At 52.7% G+C, this 21,907-nt stretch overlaps 1 protein-coding gene across 1 annotated transcript; it reads left to right on the forward strand.

Annotated features, from left to right (window-relative positions):
- Nucleotides 1-4,178: 4,178 nt before the first annotated feature.
- Nucleotides 4,179-21,522, forward strand: LOC138366417 (uncharacterized). The gene is made up of 3 exons (XM_069327463.1): nucleotides 4,179-4,244; nucleotides 4,441-6,474; nucleotides 20,818-21,522. The coding sequence occupies exons 1-3, from the start codon at nucleotides 4,179-4,181 to the stop codon at nucleotides 21,520-21,522; spliced, it is 2,805 nt and encodes a 934-aa protein (XP_069183564.1).
- Nucleotides 21,523-21,907: the final 385 nt, after the last annotated feature.

The raw sequence follows: 21,907 nt of genomic DNA on the forward strand, positions 1-21,907 counted from the left end.
CTTGTTTGACATTCCCCATACACTCTTCAAGAGAGGAGTTATTAATTACGTGTGTGACTGACCTCTGACCTGGCCAAAAGGGGGAGATCCATGGATGTTTACACATAAGAATCTGGAGTCTAATTCCCTTGCAATGTTTGACAAGAGTATCATGAAATATTACATACTTGAAACTATGCTGACTAAGACTAACCCAGGAATTTTTTTAATCAACATACAAGATAATCCGGAGGTCATCTAGGCTGACCTCTTGGAGAAGGCTTCCCTGGGCTGTGAACTCTAAGGAGGGGGGGGGAGGTCATGGGTGTTACAGCTCCTTTTCCAGAGTGGTGTTACAATGTAATTCTGATCAGCTTCCATATATACTTTATACACATACATACACACACACATATACGTTCATATACATATATATACACACAAATGCATTCACATACATGTGTCTCTTTTACTCTGACAGGGTGTGATAGCTGATAGAGAAACTAGTGTGCAATTAAAAACTTAACCACTGAAGGTGATTAAGATGCTTTTACAGGTTTACAGGTTTTTGCAAGTTAGATAGTTACATCACATACATACATTGTATAATTGATACATTACATGGTCAATTTTGTATACAAGTCCAATATATCATCAAGTGTTCCAGTACTCATATAGTAGTTACAGAGTTCAGCATACGTTAGCCCAGGAGGGCGAAAGTCAGTCAATATGGGACATTTTACAATATAATGTTCAAGAGAGTGCATGTTTTCTCTTTCACAAAGTTGACACATTGTGTACTCGACATTTGGGTTTTGAGAAAGCTGCCAGATACGTCTATATCCCAGGCGTATTCTGGCCACTATAACATCACATTGCCGGGTTCTTGTTCTATTAGTCCCATATGTGAATGTCTCCTCACGATATCTATCATAATATTTAATGCTACAACTTTCAGGCCTTTGTGAATTTGTTAGGTCGGTGAGATCTTCATTAGATATTTGTTTAAGTATTATCTTTGTCACTGCTAATGAAACACACATATCAATGGAAGTGGTGTCAGTAGTGGTGGGTGGTGTGTCAGCTGTGATATCAACACAGCTGTGGGGTGGGGGAGGGGTGGGGGAGGGGTGGAGGGTGGCACCTGGGTGTCAGCCCACCATTGTCTCGGGCAAGGAGAGGCACATTGGGCGTCCGTTGACGGCATAGGGGTGATGGCATAGCTACTCACCTAGTAATACTCACCTAGGTGTACTTTGCGGGGGTTGAGCGTTGGCTCTTTGGTCTCGCCTCTCAATTGTCAATCAAATGGTGTACAGATTCCTGAGCCCTGGACTCTATCATATCTACATTTGAAACTGTGTTTCGAGTCAGCTTCCACCACATCACTGCCTAATGCATTTCATCTGTTAACTACTCTGACACTGAAAAAGTTCTTTCTAACGTCCCTGTGGCTCATTTGGGTACTAAGCTTCCACCTGAGTCCCCTTGTTCGTGTACCACCCGTGTTAAATAATCCATTCTTGTCTACTCTGTCAATTCCCCTGAGAATCTTGTATGTGGTGATCATGTCTCCCCGAGCTCATCTGTCTTCCAGCGACGTGAGGTGCAATTCCCTCAGACTTTCCTCGTAACTCACGCCTCTTAGTTCTGGGACTAGCCTAGTGGCATACCTCTGAAATTTTTCCAGCTTAGTCTTGTGCTTGACAAGGTACGGGCTCCATGCTGGGGCCGCATACTCCAGGATTGGTCTTACATACGTGGTATACAAGGTTCTGAAAGATTCCTTACACAAGTTTCTGAAGGCAGTTCTGATGTTAGGCAGCCTCGCATACGCCGCCGATGTTATTCTTTTGATGTTGACTTCAGGAGACAGGTTTGGCGTGATATCAACCCATAGGTTTTTCTCTCTGTTCGTCTCGTGAAAGACTTCATCTCCCATTCTGGATCCAGTTTCTGGTCTCCTATTTCATCCCTCCTAGTTTCATCACCTTACATTTACTTGGGTTGAACTTTAATAGCCATTTGTTAGACCATTCATTCAATTTGTTTAGGTTATCTTGTAGCCTCATACTATCTTCCTCTGTTTTAATCCTCCCCATAATCTTTGAATCATCAGCAAACAATTAGAGGAATGAGTCTATACCCCCTGGAAGATCATTTACATATATCAGAAACAGTATAGGTCCAAGGACTGACCCCTGCGGGACTCCACTGGTGACGTCTCACCAATCTGAGGCCTCACCCCTCACAGTGACTCGTTGTCTTCTGTTGCTTAGGTACTCCTTTATCCCTCCAATGGAGTACCTTCCCTTTCACTCCAGCCTGCGGTGTGTGAGGGCATAGGGGTGCGGGCACAGGGGTGAGGGGAGAGTTCAAGCCGCCTATGCACCCGTCAGCCCGGGTCAGTCAGAGAGAGAGAGAGAGAGAGAGAGAGAGAGAGAGAGAGAGAGAGAGAGAGAGAGAGAGAGAGAGAGAGAGAGAGAGAGAGAGAGAGAGAGAGAGAGAGAGAGAGAGAGAGAGAGAGAGAGAGAGAGAGAGAGAGATACTAATGAGCCAGATGGCTATCACACACCGTCCAGACACAGTATTGATCACCACCACCACCAGGGTAGGGAGGGAGGGGGGGGAGGGGGGTTACACACCACTCATATCGTCAACTCACCGCATCATTTAAAAAAAAAAAAAATTTGCCCCGAGGTCTAGTTGCTCACTCTTAACTCTTAAGAACAACTTCCTTAGCTGCTACTGAAGGTAACATTGAACGTGGGTCCCAAGACAAGCTATATTATAACCTAACAAAACAGACCCGACTCCCTGCACTGTTTCCAGCATAGGATATATATATATATATATATATATATATATATATATATATATATATATATATATATATATATATATATATATATATATATATATATATATATATATACATATATATATATATATATATATATATATATATATATATATATATATATATATATATATATATATATATATATATATATATATATATATATATATATATATATATATATATATATATTATATATATATACATATATTAGTATATTTTGGTAGCAGTCTTTCTTGTAAACGTATGTTGTTAAATATGACCGAAAAAGTAAGATTAATAATTCTAACACGAATTTTCTCAATATTTCTTATGTTTCTTTTTACTGTCGATGGTAATTGAAAAATCAATTCTCCAAAATTCATTTTTATTTTTAGTCTGACGCGACGCTTGAACGCGTTTCGTAATAACTTATTACATTTTCAAAGACTTTAGTTTACACACACACAACTGTAACCTGAAAACACTTAACAGAGTTTGACTAATTCTAACGCTAAACAGCTTGACTTATATACTCGCATTTGGGTGAGGTGATATGTTGCAACAGTTTTGGATGAGGTGAACAAACTTTTGACCAACACAAGACAGAATACGGTGCAATGGGTATAAATTGGATAAGTGAGAGGGAAGAATGGAAGTAACTGCAAAGGGTCCTATTGGCCTATGCTTCCTCGTCAAGCCGGCTGCTATCGCTGTATCTATCGATGATTTCTGTGTTGTTTGTTAAGACTTCTCTGGTGATGGTCTGGTTGTGGGAAGAGATTATATGTTCCTTTATGGAGCCCTGTTGCTTATGTATCGTTAATCGCCTGGAAAGAGACGTTGTTGTCTTGCCTATATACTGAGTTCTTTGAGGCTTACAGTCCCCAAGTGGGCATTTGAAGGCATAGACGACGTTGGTCTCTTTTAAAGCGTTCTGCTTTGTGTCTGGAGAGTTTTTCATGAGTAGGTTGGCCGTTTTTTTTGGTTTTAGAGTAAATCGTCAATCGTATCTTCTGATTTTTGTCTGTAGGGATAACGTTCCTATTAACAATATTTTTCAGGACCCTTTCCTCCGTTTTATGAACTGTGGAAAAGAAGTTCCTGTAAAATAGTCTAATAGGGGGTACAGGTGTTGTGTTAGTTGTCTCTTCAGAGGTTGCATGGCGTTTCACTTTCCTTCTTATGATGTCTTCCACGAAACCATTGGAGAAGCCGTTGTTGACTAGGACCTGCCTTACCCTACAGAGTTCTTCGTCGACTGGGTTCCATTCTGAGCTGTGGCTGAGAGCACGGTCGACGTCACCACAGCACCGAAACCAGGATAATCAAGAAACTAACAACATTATATGGAGGACCTATGGAGATTCCACGACCAAGAGATGGCTTCCTGAACCTTGCTGGAATCAACTTCACTGAGGACCAAGTAACTCCTAAATCTGAGCATAAATCCCAGGCATAAATCTGGGCATAAATCCTCATATCCCAGCTCCTTGTCCTCGTATCCCAGCTCCTTGTCCTCATATCCCTTCCAAGTACTGTTTAGTCAAGATGGCTTAGTGCTTTCTTCTGATCATTACCTTAGCTTACCTCAAGCACATCCCATTCGGCTACCGGTACAGGGCTCCTACTACCGGTACAGGGCTCTTACTACCGGTACAGGGCTCCTACTACCGGTACAGAGCTCCTACTACCGGTACAGGCCTCCTACTACCGGTACAGGGCTCCTACTACCGGTACAGGGCTCCTACTACCGGTACAGGGCTCCTGCTACCGGTACAGGGCTCCTACTACCTGTACAGGGCTCCTGCTACCGGTACAGGGCTCCTACTACCGGTACAGGGCTCCTACTACCGGTACAGGCCTCCTACTACCGGTACAGGGCTCCTACTACCGGTACAGGGCTCCTACTACCGGTACAGAGCTCCTACTACCGGTACAGGGCTCCTACTACCGGTACAGGGCTCCTACTACCGGTACAGGGCTCCTACTACCGGTACAGGGCTCCTACTACCGGTACAGGGCTCCTACTACCAGTACAGGGCTCCTACTACCGGTACAGGGCTCCTACTACCGGTACAGGGCTCCTACTACCGGTACAGGGCTCCTACTACCGGTACAGGGCTCCTAGTACCGGTACAGGCCTCCTACTACCGGTACAGGGCTCCTACTACCGGTACAGGCCTCCTACTACCGGTACAGAGCTCCTACTACCGGTACAGGGCTCCTACTACCGGTACAGGCCTCCTACTACCGGTACAGAGCTCCTACTACCGGTACAGGGCTCCTACTACCGGTACAGGGCTCCTACTACCGGTACAGAGCTCCTACTACCGGTACAGAGCTCCTACTACCGGTACAGGGCTCCTACTACCGGTACAGGCCTCCTGCTATCGGTACAGGGCTCCTACTACCGGTACAGGGCTCCTACTACCGGTACAGGGCTCCTGCTACCGGTACAGGGCTCCTACTACCGGTACAGGGCTCCTACTACCGGTACAGGCCTCCTACTACCGATACAGGGCTCCTACTACCGGTACAGGGCTCCTACTACCGGTACAGAGCTCCTACTACCGGTACAGGGCTCCTACTACCGGTACAGGGCTCCTACTACCGGTACAGGGCTCCTACTACCGGTACAGGGCTCCTACTACCGGTACAGGGCTCCTACTACCGGTACAGGGCTCCTACTACCGGTACAGGGCTCCTACTACCGGTACAGGGCTCCTACTACCGGTACAGGGCTCCTAGTACCGGTACAGGCCTCCTACTACCGGTACAGGGCTCCTACTACCGGTACAGGCCTCCTACTACCGGTACAGAGCTCCTACTACCGGTACAGACCTCCTACTACCGGTACAGACCTCCTACTACCGGTACAGGGCTCCTACTACCGGTACAGGGCTCCTACTACCGGTACAGACCTCCTACTACCGGTACAGGGCTCCTACTACCGGTACAGACCTCCTACTACCGGTACAGACCTCCTACTACCGGTACAGGGCTCCTACTACCGGTACAGGGCTCCTACTACCGGTACAGACCTCCTACTACCGGTACAGGGCTCCTACTACCGGTACAGGGCTCCTACTACCGGTACAGACCTCCTACTACCGGTACAGGGCTCCTACTACCGGTACAGGGCTCCTACTACCGGTACAGGGCTCCTACTACCGGTACAGACCTCCTACTACCGGTACAGGGCTCCTACTACCGGTACAGACCTCCTACTACCGGTACAGGGCTCCTACTACCGGTACAGGGCTCCTACTACCGGTACAGGGCTCCTACTACCGGTACAGGGCTCCTACTACCGGTACAGGGCTCCTACTACCGGTACAGGGCTCCTACTACCGGTACAGGCCTCCTACTACCGGTACAGGGCTCCTACTACCGGTACAGACCTCCTACTACCGGTACAGGGCTCCTACTACCGGTACAGGGCTCCTACTACCGGTACAGGGCTCCTACTACCGGTACAGGGCTCCTACTACCGGTACAGGGCTCCTACTACCGGTACAGGCCTCCTACTACCGGTACAGGGCTCCTACTACCGGTACAGACCTCCTACTACCGGTACAGGGCTCCTACTACCGGTACAGGGCTCCTACTACCGGTACAGGGCTCCTACTACCGGTACAGGGCTCCTACTACCGGTACAGACCTCCTACTACCGGTACAGGCCTCCTACTACAACAACATTATTTAAAAAAAAATCTGATCGAAAATACAAACAAATATACAAAAAATTTGATTTAAATTTTTTTGAAATACATAAAAATAACTGACAATACAACCTGTAGCCCCTGTAGGTCGTATAGTTCAAGAAATGTTCAGATGAAGAATAGGTATATGGACCACTATCACCTACAGCTGAAGCAGGGCTAGGAGCGAACTGATAAATGGTTGGTTGAGTTCAATAGCAGCACGTGCAAGGTGATTAAGATGGGAAGGGAGAAAGGAGACTTTTCCCCAATTATATATGTACAATCATTTATGAATAGTCATTGATTTTGTGTAATTTGCAACATCACCACCACCATCGCCACCACCATCACCACCACCATCACCACCACCACCATCACCATCACTACCCCAATCACCACCACCACCACCACCACCTCCCTAACCACCCCAACCACCACCACCATCACCACCACCACCACCACCACCATCACCACCACCACCATCACCACCATCACCACCACCACCATCGCCACCACCACCACCACCACCATCACTACCCCAATCACCATCACCACCACCACCACCTCCCTAACCACCCCAACCACCACCACCATCACCACCACTACCCCCATCCCCACCACCACCACCACCCCACAATTACATGATTACCGCCACCTTCTCGGCCCAAAACATCGTCCCCCGCCGTGAAAACCGTCGTTTTGTGAACACGGCGTCCCGCCCCGCCCGCCCATCTCTCCCCGCCCACCCCACCCACCAGCGTCACACCCCACTCCCCACACCCCTCTCATCCTGCCCCACTACCAGTCACGCAACACTGCCCACCCCAACATCTACTGTTGACATCAGACCATCTGTTGATTTCCCTCCACCCCCCCCCCCCCCCCACCCCACCTCCCCCACTCCACCCCCCCTCCCAACCCCCCCACCTCTTTCTGTACCCAAATGTTACCAAATCATTATCATTAAATCAAGAAGGGAGGTAAGTTTAGTTCCTTTATTATATTCCTCATACCCATCCTGTGGGCGGTGGTAGACCCCATACCCATCCTGTGGGCGGTGGTAGACCCCATACCCATCCTGTGGGCGGTGGTAGACCCCATACCCATCCTGTGGGCGGTGGTGGACCCTATACCCATCCTGTGGGCGGTGGTGGACCCTATACCCATCCTGTGGGCGGTGGTGGACCCTATACCCATCCTGTGGGCGGTGGTGGACCCTATACCCATCCTGTGGGCGGTGGTAGACCCCATGCCCATCCTGTGGGCGGTAGTGGACCCCATACCCATCCTGTGGGCGGTGGTGGGCCCCATACCCATCCTGTGGGCGGTGGTAGACCCCATACCCATCCTGTGGGCGGTGGTAGACCCCATACCCATCCTGTGGGCGGTGGTAGACCCCATACCCATCCTGTGGGCGGTGGTGGGCCCCATACCCATCCTGTGGGCGGTGGTAGACCCCATACCCATCCTGTGGGCGGTGGTAGACCCCATACCCATCCTGTGGGCGGTGGTAGACCCCATACCCATCCTGTGGGCGGTGGTAGACCCCATACCCATCCTGTGGGCGGTGGTGGGCCCCATACCCATCCTGTGGGCGGTGGTAGACCCCATACCCATCCTGTGGGCGGTGGTAGACCCCATACCCATCCTGTGGGCGGTGGTGGGCCCCATACCCATCCTGTGGGCGGTGGTAGACCCCATACCCATCCTGTGGGCGGTGGTAGACCCCATACCCATCCTGTGGGCGGTGGTAGACCCCATACCCATCCTGTGGGCGGTGGTAGACCCCATGCCTATCCTGTGGGCGGTAGTGGTCCCCATACCCATCCTGTGGGCGGTGGTGGGCCCCATACCCATCCTGTGGGCGGTGGTAGACCCCATACCCATCCTGTGGGCGGTGGTAGACCCCATACCCATCCTGTGGGCGGTGGTAGACCCCATACCCATCCTGTGGGCGGTGGTAGACCCCATACCCATCCTGTGGGCGGTGGTAGACCCCATACCCATCCTGTGGGCGGTGGTGGGCCCCATACCCATCCTGTGGGCGGTGGTAGACCCCATACCCATCCTGTGGGCGGTGGTGGGCCCCATACCCATCCTGTGGGCGGTGGTAGACCCCATACCCATCCTGTGGGCGGTGGTAGACCCCATACCCATCCTGTGGGCGGTGGTGGGCCCCATACCCATCCTGTGGGCGGTGGTAGACCCCATACCCATCCTGTGGGCGGTGGTAGACCCCATACCCATCCTGTGGGCGGTGGTAGACCCCATACCCATCCTGTGGGCGGTGGTAGACCCCATACCCATCCTGTGGGCGGTGGTAGACCCCATACCCATCCTGTGGGCGGTGGTGGGCCCCATACCCATCCTGTGGGAGGTGGTAGACCCCATACCCATCCTGTGGGCGGTGGTAGACCCCATACCCATCCTGTGGGCGGTGGTAGACCCCATACCCATCCTGTGGGCGGTGGTAGACCCCATACCCATCCTGTGGGCGGTGGTAGACCCCATACCCATCCTGTGGGCGGTGGTGGGCCCCATACCCATCCTGTGGGCAGTGGTAGACCCCATACCCATCCTGTGGGCGGTGGTAGACCCCATACCCATCCTGTGGGCGGTGGTAGACCCCATACCCATCCTGTGGGCGGTGGTAGACCCCATACCCATCCTGTGGGCGGTGGTAGACCCCATACCCATCCTGTGGGCGGTGGTAGACCCCATACCCATCCTGTGGGCGGTGGTAGACCCCATACCCATCCTGTGGGCGGTGGTAGACCCCATACCCATCCTGTGGGCGGTGGTAGACCCCATACCCATCCTGTGGGCGGTGGTAGACCCCATACCCATCCTGTGGGCGGTGGTAGACCCCATACCCATCCTGTGGGCGGTGGTAGACCCCATACCCATCCTGTGGGCGGTAGTGGTCCCCATACCCATCCTATGGGCGGTGGTAGACCCCATACCCATCCTGTGGGCGGTGGTAGACCCCATACCCATCCTGTGGGCGGTGGTAGACCCCATACCTATCCTGTGGGCGGTGGTAGACCCCATACCCATCCTGTGGGCGGTGGTAGACCCCATACCCATCCTGTGGGCGGTGGTAGACCCCATACCCATCCTGTGGGCGGTGGTAGACCCCATACCCATCCTGTGGGCGGTGGTAGACCCCATGCCCATCCTGTGGGCGGTAGTGGTCCCCATACCCATCCTGTGGGCGGTGGTAGACCCCATACCCATCCTGTGGGCGGTAGTGGTCCCCATACCCATCCTGTGGGCGGTGGTAGACCCCATACCCATCCTGTGGGCGGTAGTGGTCCCCATACCCATCCTGTGGGCGGTGGTAGACCCCATACCCATCCTGTGGGCGGTAGTGGTCCCCATACCCATCCTGTGGGCGGTGGTAGACCCCATACCTATCCTGTGGGCGGTGGTAGACCCCATACCCATCCTGTGGGCGGTGGTAGACCCCATACCCATCCTGTGGGCGGTGGTAGACCCCATACCCATCCTGTGGGCGGTGGTAGACCCCATACCCATCCTGTGGGCGGTGGTAGACCCCATACCCATCCTGTGGGCGGTGGTAGACCCCATACCCATCCTGTGGGCGGTGGTAGACCCCATACCCATCCTGTGGGCGGTGGTAGACCCCATACCCATCCTGTGGGCGGTGGTAGACCCCATACCCATCCTGTGGGCGGTGGTAGACCCCATACCTATCCTGTGGGCGGTGGTAGACCCCATACCTATCCTGTGGGCGGTGGTAGACCCCATACCTATCCTGTGGGCGGTGGTAGACCCCATACCCATCCTGTGGGCGGTGGTAGACCCCATACCCATCCTGTGGGCGGTGGTAGACCCCATACCTATCCTGTGGGTGGTAGACCCCATACCTATCCTGTGGGCGTAAGTGGACCCCATACCCATCCTGTGGGCGGTGGTAGACCCCATACCCATCCTGTGGGCGGTGGTAGACCCCTTACCCATCCTGTGGGCGGTGGTAGACCCCATACCTATCCTGTGGGCGGTGGTAGACCCCATACCTATCCTGTGGGCGGTGGTAGACCCCATACCTATCCTGTGGGCGGTGGTAGACCCCATACCCATCCTGTGGGTGGTGGTAGACCCCATACCCATCCTGTGGGCGGTGGTAGACCCCATACCCATCCTGTGGGCGGTGGTAGACCCCATACCCATGCTGTGGGCGGTGGTAGACCCCATACCCATCCTGTGGGCGGTGGTAGACCCCATACCCATCCTGTGGGCGGTAGTGGGCCCCATGCCCATCCTGTGGGCGGTAGTGGACCCCATACCCATCCTGTGGGCGGTGGTAGACCCCATACCCATCCTGTGGGCGGTGGTAGACCCCATACCCATCCTGTGGGCGGTAGTGGGCCCCATGCCCATCCTGTGGGCGGTAGTGGACCCCATACCCATCCTGTGGGCGGTGGTAGACCCCATACCTATCCAATGGTCGGTAATGGTCCCCATACCCATCCTGTGGGCGGTAGTGGACCCTATACCTATCCTGTGGGCGGTAGTGGTCCCCATACCCATCCTGTGGGCGGTGGTAGACCCCATACCTATCCTGTGGGCGGTAGTGGACCCCATACTGATTCTGTGGGCGGTAGTGGACCCCATACCGATTCTGTGGGCGGTAGTGGTCCCCATACCCATTCTGTGGGCGGTGGTAGACCCCATACCTATCCTGTGGGCGGTAGTGGACCCCATTCTGATTCTGTGGGCGGTAGTGGACCCCATACCGATTCTGTGGGCGGTAGTGGACCCCATACCTATTCTGTGGGCGGTAGTGGACCCCCCATATCCATCGTGTGGGCGGTAGTGAACCCCAAACCCATTCGATGGGCGGTAGTGGACCCCATACCCATCCTGTGGACGGTAGTGGACCCCATACCTATCCTGTGGGCGGTAGTGGTTCCCATACCCATCCTGTGGGCGGTAGTGGACCCCATGTCCATCCTGTGGGCGGTAGTGGACCCCATACCTATCCTGTGGGCGGTAGTGGTTCCCATACACATCCTGTGGGCGGTAGTGGACCCCATTCCCATGTAACAAACTAGGCTGTTGTAAGAATTATCCAGAGTGGTTTATCGACAAAAGAGAATGGGAAGCTGAGCCGCATGGTGACCTGACCCCCAGGGGAATTCGCGGTGGAAATAACCGACGCTTTGTTCATATCTGCGTATAATGAATCATCCTATAGTATTCAGGAATTTAGAGAAAATTAGCCTTTATTCATTTTGCATTAAAATTGTATTGTATAATAGTACTGGGTACAATATCAAGAGTATTCTAATTATTGAGTTTAAGTCACCATCAGTGACGTCACGAATCAGATCTAACTTTTGAGGCGGAGTGACCGGCGGTCATAGGTCAGCAGGGTTGACATGTCTAATATTTCTCAAAGTTTTAATAACCATTTTTGTGATCGGGAACAGCTCTGCCGTTAGATGTTTGTAATTTAATTCAGTAAAATAATTCAACCAGTCTGGATCAATTCAGTATAAACAGAGGATAATTGTTATAACTTAACCGTGCTAAAGTAACTGGGTAAGCGATGCGGAACAATACAAGGTTCTAGTCTGGGCTAGGCCAGACGAGGACAAGTCAGTGTGAATACGGGAGCAGCTGGGAGAGGTCAACCATCTTACCTCTCCCCAAACCAGCACCACATCTTAGCTGGAAAACATAGAGGTATAGTTGCTATGGTTATGTATAGAAATAGTCTTCTCATTTGCCATTCAGGTCAAGTAGGGAGTGTTAAAGTGATAGGGAGTGAACCTATTTAGATTTTGTCTTAGTTTTCTTTTAATAAATTAAATTTGTTATTAATTTGCATTTTATTGTTTCCATGTGTTTTATGTGTATACTTGTCCTGGTCACGTGGTCCACACGAGGCGGAGTTGCATTGGGCGCCGATTCTAACATCGAATCGGAATTATCATTACCGTGTAATTTATTCCACACTCAAGGTCATCGTTTATAGTGGGGATCAAGCCCCTAGGTTGATTAATTAGCGTGATCGATCCAGACCTCGATCATTGCTCTTGTATTACTGGTCTGGTGGTGGCAGCAGAGGTGACTCTAGGGTTTTGTTCAGAGCTTAGGTCACGTCATACTGGGTGTAGAATCCTAAGTCGGTCAATCGTCTTAGGACCACGTGGCGTGGAGTTGGCTTTGGTAAAAGTTTTGGAGTCCCTTGGTTTAGAAATAAAAGTAAGAATACGGGTAGAGGGAGTAGAAAGAAGGAAGTAAAGAGTGAGGAACCCAAACCCGTGTTACACCCATCCAATGGGTGGTAGCGGACCCCATACCTATACCCCACCTTCCATTCGTACAAGTGAAGGTTCATACCCAGAGGATGACAAAGAAATTAGTGAAATCCTAAAAAAGCAGTATGAGGACATGTTTAGCACTCCGATAAACAGTGTGAAAGTGGAAGATCCTGCCAATTTCTTTAGGCGGGATATCCAAACCCCTGTAAATATAACTGATATCAACACGAGCGTACTAGACTTTGAAAGAGAAATTGAAAACATGCCGATGAACTCGGCCCCGGGTCCAGATTCATGGAATTCAATATTTATAAAGAAATGCAAAGTGCCAGTAGCACAGGCACTCAGTATAGTGTGGAGGAAGAGCTTGGACACGGGGGAGATACCAGATGCACTTAAAGTAGCAGACATAGCCCCTCTACACAAGGGAGGGAGCAAAGCATTGGCAAAGAATTATAGACCAGTTGCACTAACGTCCCACATAATAAATGTATTTGAGAGAGTGATCAGGAGTCAGGTCACTAGATTCAAGGAAACCAATGACCTCCACAACCCAGGCCAACATGGATTTAGAGCAGGAAGATCATGCCTCTCACAGCTACTTGATCACTATGACAAAATCACTGAGACATTAGAAGAAAAACAGAATGCTGATGTGATATACACGGACTTCGCAAAGGCATTCGACAAATGTGACCATGGAGTAATAGCACACAAAATGAGGTCAATTGGAATAACCGGTAAAGTAGGACGCTGGATACTCAGTTTTCTGTCGAACAGGACTCGGCGAGTAACAGTCGAGTCCGAGCGCAGTTAAAAGCTCTGTACCTCAGGGCACAGTCCTTGTACCGCTGCTTTTCCTTATTCTCATATCTGATATAGACAAAAATTCCAGTCACAGCTTCGTGTCATCCTTTGCAGATGACACAAAAATCAGCATGTAAATTACCTCTGCTGAAGACATTGAAAAACTATAAGTAGATATTAATTAAGTTTTCGACTGGGCAACAGAAAATAACACGATGTTTAACAGTGATAAATACCAGGTACTCAGGTACGGTAAAAATGAGGACCTTAAACATAATACAGGGTACAAAATACAATCAAATGTACCCATAGTAGGAAAACAGCATGTAAAGGATTTGGGAATAATGATGTCTGACGACCTAACATTTAGGGAGCATAACCAAGCAAATATTGCGACAGCCAGAAAAATGATAGAATGGATTACGAGAACTTTCAAATCCATCATAATGGTTGTACTCTTCAAGACACTTGCGTTGTCCCATCTTGAGTAGCTCTCCAAATGTACTCGCTAGAAAGAAGAAGAGAGAGATATCAAATAATATACACGTGGAAGATACTGGAAGGCCAGGTCCCTAATCTATACAGTAAAATAACAACGTACTGGAGTGAACGACATGAAGAAAATGTAGACTAGAACCAGTGAAGAGCAGAGGTGCCAGAGGCACAATCAGAGAACACTGTATAAACATCAGAGGTCCGCGGTTGTTCAACGTCCTCCCAGCGAGCATCAGAAATATTGCCGGAACAACCGTGGACATCTTTAGTAGGTAACTAGATCATTTCCTCCAAGGAGTGCCGGACCAACCGGGCTGTGGTGGGTATGTGGGCCTGCGGGCCGCTCCAAGCAACAGCCTGGTGGACCAAACTCTCACAAGTCAAGCCTGGCCTCGGGCCGGGCTTGGGGAGTAGAAGAACTCCCAGAACCCCATCAACCAGGTATCAACCAGGTATACCCATGCTGTGGGTGGTAGTGGGCCCCATACCCATCCTGTGGGCGGTAGTGGACCCACAATTACGTTCACCAGTTGTCACCCACACTCACCCACACTCTCCCCACCCTCACCCACACTCACCCACACTCACCCACACTCTCCCCCACTCACCCACACTCACCCACACTCTCCCCACCCTCACCCACACTCTCCCACACTCTCCCCCACTCACCCACACTCACCCACACTCTCCCCCACTCACCCACACTCACCCACACTCACCCACACTCTCCCCCACTCACCCACACTCACCCACACTCTCCCCACCCTCACCCACACTCTCCCACACTCCCCACCCTCACCCACACTCACCCACACTCACCCACACTCTCCCCACACTCACCCACACTCACCCACACTCACCCACACTCTCCCACACTCTCCCCACACTCACCCACACTCACCCACACTCTCCCCCACTCACCCACACTCTCCCCACCCTCACCCACACTCTCCCACACTCACCCACACTCACCCACACTCTCCCACACTCTCCCCACACTCACCCACACTCACCCACACTCACCCACACTCACCCACACTCTCCCCCACTCACCCACACTCTCCCCACCCTCACCCACACTCTCCCACACTCACCCACACTCTCCCCCACTCACCCACACTCACCCACACTCTCCCCACTCACCCACACTCACCCACACTCACCCACACTCTCCCCCACTCACCCACACTCTCCCCACCCTCACCCACACTCTCCCACACTCTCCCCACCCTCACCCACACTCACCCACACTCACCCACACTCTCCCCACACTCACCCACACTCACCCACACTCACCCACACTCTCCCCACCCTCACCCACACTCTCCCACACTCACCCACACTCTCCCCCACTCACCCACACTCACCCACACTCTCCCCCACTCACCCACACTCACCCACACTCTCCCCCACTCACCCACACTCTCCCCACCCTCACCCACACTCACCCACACTCACCCACACTCTCCCCCACTCACCCACACTCACCCACACTCTCCCCACCCTCACCCACACTCACCCACACTCACCCACACTCTCCCCCACTCACCCACACTCACCCACACTCTCCCCACCCTCACCCACACTCTCCCACACTCACACACACTCTCCCCCACTCACCCACACTCACCCACACTCTCCCCCACTCACCCACACTCACCCACACTCACCCACACTCTCCCCCACTCACCCACACTCACCCACACTCTCCCCACCCTCACCCACACTCTCCCCACCCTCACCCACACTCACCCACACTCACCCACACTCTCCCCACACTCACCCACACTCACCCACACTCACCCACACTCTCCCCACACTCACCCACACTCACCCACACTCACCCACACTCACCCACACTCACCCACACTCACCCACACTCTCCCCCACTCACCCACACTCACCCACACTCACCCACACTCTCCCCCACTCACCCACACTCTCACCCACACTCACCCACACTCTCCCCACACTCACCCACACTCACCCACACTCACCCACACTCTCCCCACACTCACCCACACTCACCCACACTCTCCCCCACTCACCCACACTCTCCCCACCCTCACCCACACTCTCCCCCACTCACCCACACTCACCCACACTCACCCACACTCTCCCCCACACTCACCCACACTCACCCACACTCTCCCACACTCACCCACACTCACTCACACTCTCCCACACTCACCCACACTCTCCCCCACACTCACCCACACTCACCCACACTCACCCACACTCACTCACACTCACTCACACTCACCCACACTCTCCCACACTCACCCACACTCTCCCACACTCACCCACACTCTCCCCCACACTCACCCACACTCTCCCACACACTCACCCACACTCACCCACACTCACCCACACTCACTCACACTCACTCACACTCACCCACACTCTCCCACACTCACCCACACTCACCCACACTCACCCACACTCACCCACACTCACCCACACTCACACTCACTCACACTCTCCCACACTCACCCACACTCACTCACACTCACTCACACTCACTCACACTCTCCCACACTCACCCACACTCACCCACACTCACTCACACTCACTCACACTCTCCCCACACTCTCCCCACACTCACCCACACTCACCCACACTCTCCCACACTCACTCACACTCACTCACACTCACCCACACTCACCCACACTCACCCACACTCACTCACACTCACTCACACTCTCCCACACTCACCCACACTCACTCACACTCACTCACACTCACTCACACTCTCCCACACTCACCCACACTCTCCCACACTCACCCACACTCTCCCACACTCACTCACACTCACTCACACTCACCCACACTCACCCACACTCACCCACACTCTCCCACACTCACCCACACTCTCCCCACACTCACCCACACTCACTCACACTCACCCACACTCTCCCACACTCACCAACACTCACCCACACTCACCCACACTCACCCACACTCTCCCCACACTCACCCACACTCACCCACACTCTCCCCCACTCACCCACACTCTCCCCACCCTCACCCACACTCTCCCCCACTCACCCACACTCACCCACACTCACCCACACTCTCCCCCACACTCACCCACACTCACCCACACTCTCCCACACTCACCCACACTCACTCACACTCTCCCACACTCACCCACACTCTCCCCCACACTCACCCACACTCACCCACACTCACCCACACTCACTCACACTCACTCACACTCACCCACACTCTCCCACACTCACCCACACTCTCCCACACTCACCCACACTCTCCCCCACACTCACCCACACTCTCCCACACACTCACCCACACTCACCCACACTCACCCACACTCACTCACACTCACTCACACTCACCCACACTCTCCCACACTCACCCACACTCACCCACACTCACCCACACTCACCCACACTCACCCACACTCACACTCACTCACACTCTCCCACACTCACCCACACTCACTCACACTCACTCACACTCACTCACACTCTCCCACACTCACCCACACTCACCCACACTCACTCACACTCTCCCCACACTCTCCCCACACTCACCCACACTCACCCACACTCACCCACACTCTCCCACACTCACTCACACTCACTCACACTCACCCACACTCACCCACACTCACCCACACTCACTCACACTCACTCACACTCTCCCACACTCACCCACACTCACTCACACTCACTCACACTCACTCACACTCTCCCACACTCACCCACACTCTCCCACACTCACCCACACTCTCCCACACTCACTCACACTCACTCACACTCACCCACACTCACCCACACTCACCCACACTCTCCCACACTCACCCACACTCTCCCCACACTCACCCACACTCACTCACACTCACCCACACTCTCCCACACTCACCCACACTCACCAACACTCACCCACACTCACCCACATTCACCCCACACTCACCCCACACTCTCCCACACACCCATCCTGTCTATTCCCGTTATCTGTCTCACAGTCATTTACTCCCCCTCCCTACACCCTATTTGCTCTCCCGTCCTTCCCTGGCCGTCGCCAGACGGTCAATGACGTCCCACTTCCTCCTTGTGTGTCTGTCCACCTGTCTTCCTCTGTCTCCTGTCTGTGATTCCTTCCTACTCGCTGCCTGTCCTTATGACAGTCTCTCCCATGAGGTGTGCCTGTCTCCTCCTTTATTCTGTACATATATTTATCTAGACGGGTTGGAGCCGGTCGAGCCGGTCGGCCGAGCGGACAGCACACTGGACTTGTGATCCTGTGGTCCTGGGTTCGATCCCAGGCGCCGGCGAGAAACAATGGGCAGAGTTTCTTTCACCCTATGCCCCTGTTACCTAGCAGTAAAATAGGTACCTGGGTGTTAGTCAGTTGTCACGGGCTGCTTCCTGGGGGTGGAGGCCTGGTCGAGGACCGGGCCGCGGGGACACTAAAGCCCCGAAATCATCTCAAGATAACCTCAAGATAGATCTGTCCTTCACTTCCTGTTTCACGTTTATCACTCTATTGCGTCCGTCGGTTGTTTAACGTGTATGCAAATGTGACCACAGCACAATGTTACTGAACAAAAAGATAACATCAGAAGCCACTCTTGGGCAAGTGCGGGGGGGCAAGGTTTATGACAAGAGGAGGAAGAGGACGTAGCTATTAAAACCAGGAGCAACCCTGGTGGTTAGAGTGCCTCCTCTCTCTCTCCCTCTCTCTCTCTCTCTCTCTCTCTCTCTCTCTCTCTCTCTCTCTCTCTCTCTCTCTCTCTCTCTCTCTCTCTCTCTCTCTCTCTCTCTCTCTCTCTCTCTCTCTCTCTCTCTCACTGTCCCTCTGGAGTAGCGTTATGCATGGGGCTCTATAATTAGAGTCCCATGCTCTAACTCTATAATTAGACTTCTTTTTTAAATCATTGTTGGACGATTTTGTGATATTTATGCGGTTTCTTTGAATATCTTTTTTGTAGGCGATTCCGTCTCGTTTTTGGAAGATTTTCTGTGATTTTTTTTTAAGGGGGACTATTTTCTTGGGGTGATGGGGTTGGGGGGTCATTGTAGATAATGGTTTTGTCATTTTTGGACGAGTTTTCTGGTGACGATTTCTAGTCATTTATGGTAATTACAAAGGCGGCCCGACCCAGCAACCTCTGGCCAGAAATGCAGATATTTTCGCGAATTGTTTTCTTTATGGCTCTCAGACCGACCGACCCATCTATCTTACCCAAGTGGGGTCCCAGTGGGGTCCCAGTGGGGTCCCAGTGGGGTCCCAGTGGGGTCCCAGTGGGGTCCCAGTGGGGTCCCAGTGGGGTCCCAGTAGGGTCCCAGTGGGGTCCCAGTCGGGGTCCCAGTGGGTTCCAAAACCTGTCCTGGTATTATAACGTCATATTCACGCCTTATTCACGTCTTCTCCTACACACACTACATACACAACATTTTATATCTTATTCCGTTAGGTTAGTTTAGGTTAGGTTAGGTTAGGTTAGGTTAGGTTAGGTTAGGAGAGGTTCTGGTCCACGTTCAGTGGCAGAAACAAATGGACAGAGTTACTTTCACCCTGATGCCCCTGTTACCTAGCAGTAAATCGGTACCTGGGAGTTAGACAGCTGTTACAGGTTGCTTCCTGGGGGTGTGTGAAAAAAAATAACATCAGCGGCCTATGCCAGGTTGTTCAAGAACTGCCTTTCGAAACTTGTGTAAAGAATCGTTCAGAACCTTGCATACTACATATGTCAGACCAATCATGGAGTATGCAGCTCCAGCATGGAGTCCGTATCTGGTCAAGCACCAGACTAGACTGGAGAAGGTCCGACAGACTAGTACCCGAGTAAGGGTATGAGCCACGAGGAGAGGCAACTATCAGGAGAAAGTACCAAGCTACTACGACTGTATATCACTTAGAAAGTAAGGATAAGGATTTGGGATGGGACGGGGGAAAGGAATGGTGACCAACCACTTAGACGGTCGGGGATTGAACGCCGACCTGCATGAAGGGAAACCGTCGCTCTACCCTCCGGCCCAAGTAGTTGGGGTGGGTAGCTACGAGGAGAGACTTGGGCACTAACACTCACGACGCTGGAAGACAGAAAAATTAATGTACACATGATCACCACATACAAGATTATCAATGGATTTAATTGGGTAGGTAAACACGGATTATTAAACAAAAGGGGTACACGAACAAGGGGACACTGTTGGAAACTGAGTACCCACATGAGCCACAGGGACGTCAGAAAGAAATTTTTCAGTGTCAGAGTAGTTAACGGATGGAATGCATTAGGAAGTGATGTGGTGGAGGCTGACTCCATACACAGTTTCAAATGTAGATATGATAGAGCCCAGTAGGCTCAGGAATCTGTACACCTGTTGATTGACAGTTGAAAGGCGGGACCAGAGAGCCAGAGCTCAACCCCCGCAAGCACAACAAGGTGAATACAATGGCACCAACCCTCCCCAAAATAACCCCTTCTAATGTCCTCACCAACCTGACAATACCTCCCCCCCCCTCACAACCCACCACCCCGTGGCGGGAAATGAAGAGACATAAAAACGGTTTCAATTTAATTTAGGTCACTTCATCTCCAGCAGCATCAGGGGGGTACTAGGCGCACCAGAGGGACCAGGAGGACCAGAGGGACCAGGAGGACCAGAGGGACCAGAGGGACCAGGAGGCCCAGAGAGACCAGGAGGACCAGAGGGACCAGGAGGACTAGGAGGACCAGAGGGACCAGGAGGACCAGAGGGACCAGAGGGACCAGGAGGACCAGAGGGACCAGAGGAACCAGGAGGACCAGGAGGACCAGAGGGACCAGGAGGATCAGGAGGACCAGGAGGACCAGAGGGACCAGAGGGACCAGGAGGACCAGAAGGACCAGGAGGACCAGGAGGACCAGAGGGACCAGGAGGACCAGAGGGACCAGGAGGACCAGAGGGACCAGAGGGGCCAGGAGGACCAGAGGGACCAGGAGGACCAAAGGGACCAGAGGGACCAGGAGGACCAGAGGGACCAGGAGGACCAGGAGGACCAGGGGGACCAGAGGGACCAGGAGGACCAGAGAGACCAGGAGGACCAGGAGAACCAGAGGGACCAGGAGGACCAGAGGGACCAGGAGGACCAGAGGGACCAGGAGGACCAGAAGGACCAGAGGGACCAAGAGGACCAGGAGGACCAGAAGGACCAGGGGGGACCAGGAGAACCAGAGGGACCAGAGGGACCAGAGGGACCAGGAGAACCAGAGGGACCAGAGGGACCAGGAGAACCAGAGGGACCAGAGGGACCAGGAGAACCAGAGGGACCAGAGGGACCAGGAGAACCAGAGGGACCAGAGGGACCAGGAGAACCAGAGGGACCAGAGGGACCAGGAGAACCAGAGGGACCAGAGGGACCAGGAGGACCAGAGGGACCAGAGGGACCATGAGGACCAGGAGGACCAGGAGGACCAGAGGGACCAGAGGGACCAGGAGAACCAGAGGGACCAGAGGGACCAGAGGGACCAGGAGGACCAGGAGGACCAGAGGGACCATGAGGACCAGGAGGACCAGAGGGACCAGAAGGACCATGAGGACCAGGAGGACCAGGAGGACCAGAGGGACCAGAGGGACCATGAGGACCAGGAGGACCAGGAGGACCAGGAGGGAAGGAGCGACATGATACAAGGACCATTAACCTAACAACCAGTTCCAGCACCATTGTCTAACTACCGGGTAGTTGTATAGTGTGTTATGGTCGTTCCCAGGGTGTTTGTTTGTTTATGTCCCCCCTTATGGTAGGCGGGGCCCCTGTGGTGTCTCGCTCTCTCTCTC

Source organism: Procambarus clarkii, chromosome 19, assembly GCF_040958095.1.
Source record: "Procambarus clarkii isolate CNS0578487 chromosome 19, FALCON_Pclarkii_2.0, whole genome shotgun sequence".
Taxonomy (NCBI): Eukaryota; Metazoa; Arthropoda; class Malacostraca; order Decapoda; family Cambaridae; genus Procambarus; species Procambarus clarkii.

Coding starts and splice junctions, on each gene's coding strand:
- LOC138366417 (XM_069327463.1), top strand. CDS start 4,179: ATGGAGATTCCACGACCAAGAGATGGCTTCCTGAACCTTGCTGGAATC. Junction 4,245..4,440: donor TCAACTTCACTGAGGACCAA/GTAACTCCTAAA, acceptor CTACCGGTACAG/GGCTCCTACTACCGGTACAG. Junction 6,475..20,817: donor GTACAGGGCTCCTACTACCG/GTACAGACCTCC, acceptor CAGGAGGACTAG/GAGGACCAGAGGGACCAGGA.